This window comes from Protopterus annectens, chromosome 6.part0 (genome assembly GCF_019279795.1).
Source record: "Protopterus annectens isolate FY-2018-M chromosome 6.part0, PAN1.0, whole genome shotgun sequence".
NCBI lineage: Eukaryota > Metazoa > Chordata > Ceratodontiformes > Protopteridae > Protopterus > Protopterus annectens.
The window spans coordinates 1,953,074,513-1,953,079,512 of record NC_056737.1 but is presented as its reverse complement, the minus strand read 5'-3'; the positions used below and the strand labels follow the sequence as shown (position 1 = coordinate 1,953,079,512).

At 34.8% G+C, this 5,000-nt stretch overlaps 1 protein-coding gene across 1 annotated transcript in view; it reads left to right on the top strand.

Annotated features, from left to right (window-relative positions):
- The window catches only part of ITGA4 (integrin subunit alpha 4), a 1,222,769-nt gene that overhangs the window by 811,896 nt on the left and 405,873 nt on the right, over positions 1-5,000 (top strand). The window contains exon 16 of the mRNA XM_044075262.1: positions 3,785-3,937. Within this exon, the coding sequence (XP_043931197.1) occupies positions 3,785-3,937 (153 nt within the window). The remainder of the gene's footprint in view (positions 1-3,784; positions 3,938-5,000) is intronic.

Genomic DNA, 5,000 nt, shown 5'->3' with positions numbered 1-5,000 from the left:
TAGTGCCATCTGAAGCTGTACTGGTTTTGTATAATAACTATTATATCAAACATTGACTACAGCAATTCAGATTCATTCCCTTGGGAATAATGTGATGTGTCAGTATATGTGTAGCATATATTTCATTTAACACATTAAGCCTATCACTTCCTCTTGTTAAATGACGTGTTTGTAGGACAGCAAACCCGAAATGAGAACATTTATTTATTTATTTTATTTTACATTTGTTGACCGGGCTAGTCTAACTGGATATATCTCCATTTTCAGTAGAGGCCCGAGGAGAAAAGCTCAGAGAAAAAAAATGTATTAGACATAGAGTCTACAGAAAATAGTGGCAAAAACAGAATATAATTACATAAGTATGAAACTGATTAGTAATTTGCTTTAGCAACAATTTTTAAAGTTACAAATGTCCTGTTATGTACTTTATGTGCATGTAGAGGCACTCAGAAATTCAAATGCTTCCATGCAATATGCCTGATGCATTCCTGTATTCATATTTTTACCATTTGCTTAATTTAGGAATGACAATGAAAAATATTCTTTCAAAACTAACTTTCAAGAGTTAATAATAAACTCTCATGTCTTGTACTCACATTCGTATCTCTCAACTGTCTAGATTTTTGCAGAATGTCCAGATTTGTTATTCATAATTTTGGTCTGTTTCCTACAAAATTGTTGTTTTCTGGCAAATCACTGGCAAATCATTGAGGACTGAAGTCAGAAAATAATGGCAGAGATTTGAGTTTCATACTTCATATCCTTCAGAAAATTTGTGCTAATGCAAAACTTGTTATTCTATCAATTTTCAAAGTTTGTAAGAGCAATATTTAAAAAGTGTCACTATTTTGGGGGCTTTGTTCCCCCATTATTTGTGGCTTTGTCCAGATTTTTTCCTCTAAGAGGGTGAGAGTTATGCCCACATTCTCATAACTTAGGGGCAATCCTGTTGAACAATAATTCTTGTATATATGAGGATATTTTAAATTGAAATACTGGTTTGAATCATATAATGTTTCTCTTCTTTTCTTCCATCCACAGAATGGACTAGTTTTTCTTTATAACACTTTAAAATTTTGTGAAAATGTAGTGAATGTTATCATACAGTAAATATCAACAGGTCTGTTTGTTATATTTTCCAAGTATTCCTTCTTTGCAAAATAAAAAAAATACCTGATTCCTTCGATTATACTAATTACTTTATCTTTAGCCTCTGTTAGATAGTAAAACTGTACTTTCTACCTAATAACCTTTTTAAGATATCTAAGGCTGTTTCTTAAAAATCAACATTAACAATATGATTCTCGAGTCAGAAAGTGTTGGCACATATACATTCATCTACTAGAAATAAATAAATCAAATGGGGAGGGTTGGAATTTACAGTACAAAGCAGCATATACTTTTCTTCTGTATTTTTCTGAATGTCTTCTGTAGTATTATACAAGAAAATAACTTTATTTTCTGGTACCTCAGAAGTAAACCTGATATCCCTTTAATTTCTATTAAAGCATTCAATGGACTCTAATGCTGCATTTTTATCCCCTTTCCTAAAGAACAAGAGATCATTGATATATCTTATATAAAGCAAGACTTATGTTAAAGGAAAAATGTTCCCTGGCATTTGGTTTCTCTCAAAACAGACCCCAAATTGTAGCCAGCACCATGGCATTGAGGTATAAAGCCCTAAATACAGCCCAAGTGACCTGAGTTTTATTAGCTGCTCAGGCATCATTCATCCAGGTGCTCCATACAGTAAGGCATGGTCCTTAGACAAGAGGAGCCTTCTGGAGGTAACACAAACACAAGTGGGAGGATTGGATCACAAGAGCTAGGTCATAAATAAAAAATCTGCTGGTTGAAGTGGTCAGTGGTATGACCTCCCAAGTTCCACACAGCTCCAGTGTTAGAACGGAAATAGTCTGAGTGTAGTAAGATAGGCTGCTAGACCTGGTAATGGATGGGGGCACTGGTTTAGATGAAAAGAGGGAAGCAGAAGGGTAAAAAAGTTGGCCATAAATGGCATCCACTTTGTCATACTTTTCTTTTGTAAGAACCACATGCCATCAAACAAAATATTGTGTCAAGCAAAAATGTAGTAACACTGAAATTGTTAAGATGCACATCTTCCTTCCTGTACATTGTTAAGATGCACATCTTCCTTCCTGTACATTGTTAAGATGCACATCTTCCTTCCTGTACATAATTGTATGCATGATCAATAGATGTTTTATGGAAGTATATACACATTTTTTTATCCATGTATTTGACCCAAAAATTTGTTCCAAATAATATGATTAAATCTCTCCAGTCCAAAGTGATTGCCCCTTATATGTGAAACAGTTTTGCTAACAAGATTTGTAAGCACCTTGCAAAGTAATAAGGTCATCTTTTGAAAACATTTCAGTAAAGAGAAAGTGTGACATTTTGTGATTCAACAAGCTTTTATGAACGATAGACTGTAAAAAAAGCAGTCTTTGGCTGATGTTTAAAAAATAACAACAAATAATTATACTCTTAAAAAACCTAGGATAACTTTACTACTTCCCTATTCAACAACTGAAGTATCTGCTCATTATTTTGTGCAGCATATTCATAGTCCAGGTTGTTGTTATGTATTGTGTTTCACATCTTTAGTAGGTAGTCTTTTTCTGTAACATCATATTGCATCCTTATCTGATTTATAATCTTTAATATATGTGCCTCTGTTTCTAATTTCCTTTATGTTATCCATTCACCTTTATAAACCCACTCTTTTTAATTGTTCAAAGAAGGCCTTTTTAAATTCACATTTTCAAGGCAATTTATGAAGCCATATATTTTTGGCAGAGAAAATCTATTTTGTGTTTTCAAGAGAGACAAAAGTGTCCTAGTATAACCTCTGCATTAAAAAGAAGAATTGATAGAATTGTTATACCACTATGATCTTTGTTAGTTTATTTATTTATGCTGTTGATATTTGGCATTGTAATATATGTTCAAACAACAGACTTTGATGATTGATTTATTGACATTTGGTGACCGGGAAAGTCCACTGGATCACAAACCCATTTTCAGTGGAGGCCCAGGAGAAAAGCTCCATTTCATACAATGCTCACCAGTACTCTGAAGTGGTTTGGATTGAGAACATTTTCTTTACCATTTTTTTATGATTTGGATTTTGGATGCTTTTTTTTTTGTTTGTTTGTTTTTTTAACAGAGGGCAGTCCTTCCTATAATGGGTCATGTGCCTTAAAGATTGTATACCATCTAAGGTGGGCTAACAAATACATGAATAGACATTTTCTGCACCTTCTGTCATAAGGATCACCAGCTTAATACATTTTTAATACAGTATTTGAAAGTCATTATTAAATGTTTAACATCCAAGCACAGGAACTAAAAACACATCATGTGACAGCTGAGTTTACACAATATAACAGCCAGTGCCTTAGTCAACTGAAACTGCTTACAAACACAGTCACAGAAAGGTGATTTACACTGACCTTTGCGAGAGGAAAATGCATTTATGGTCATGTTTTTCAACCTCTGTTCTTGTATAGCTGAAATCCTGTTGTGTTCTTACCTGCCCATTTTCATTCCTTGGGTGTTGTACACAGTCGTTTAAAACTGATAGAAACGGAGTTCAATGACAGTTAAAAAATCATTCAACGCATTTTATTGTTCTTAAGTTTTGATGTTGGAAATAAATTAACGTATTCAATTTAGCCACTTTGGGCACTGTGAGTTTTCTATACTGTGTATACTCATATTGAATTAACTCATTTGCTTAAATTACTTATTCCAGAAAGACGTGAGGGACCTTCTAACTCCAGTACACTTTGAAGCTACATATCAGCTTGGGGATCATATTGTGCCCAGTAAAGACAGTAACCAGCTATCACCTCTAAAGCCAATCCTACAGCAAAGGGAAGGAGAGATAAATGCCATCAGAAACAAGGTAGGTGTCGATAAGCATCAACATGTTGTATGGATATAGTTAAACACTAGACATGCAAATATATACACACACATACAGGCACAGACACACACACACACACACACACACACACACACACACACACACACACACACACACACAGACATGCACACAAAGTTACATAGATAGCGGTTACTACTTATAGCTTTTGTATCGGTAGTAGTAGCATAAAGACCTTAACGAGTAAATTCTGCAAATGGTTTTAAATTTCCTTAAATTAGCAATACAGAATGTGTTGAACAGTAATGCATATAACTATATGCCACACTGCAGAGCAAATTTAACAGCCAGACACTGAAGGGGGAAAATTAAAAATTTAGAATGTTCTTTTCCATATTTCCCCTATCTCTGCCATATTCACTCCATGATTATGATTCAAACAAAGAATGACAGATTCCTAAACAGGTTATAGACTCAACTTCCTTGCAAAAATTCCCTTTAAGCATTGGCACTAACACGTATAATAATGGCCTTCAGAATGTTTTTGTTACAATACTTTGCTGTATCTTACATACTCTCATGGTGGTGCAGCAGTAGTGTTTTTGCCTCATAGCAAGAAGTTCTCCCGTTCGATTCCATGCTTGGGTTGGGAGTGCCTTCTGTGTGGAGTCTGTATGTCCTCGCTGCGGTTGAGTGGGTGTTCAAAAGACATGCATTGAATGGGCATGCCTTCGTTGAAGGTTGGGCGTCAGGCTGGCAACTCAACACCATGAAAACCAACTGCCAATCATTAGCGGACCGGAGTTCCGCTCTGGCGATCCGTAACCGGGAAAAGCCGAAAGACAAACAACAACTTTGCTTTATCTTACATACTGTTTTATCTTACTAAGGTTGCTTTCTGTATATTTGGTCATCTAATCTGTATTTTCTTAGGTGTGGAAATCTATTGTGATATTTGCCACATCAGTATTTATTGCTTTAGACATGTTTTCACTATAAGAAATAAAATAAAATGGTTTCAAAAGAGCAAAAACAGAAATATGTGTGAAATCATGGTGCAGCACATGTGCTTTTTACATTCAAA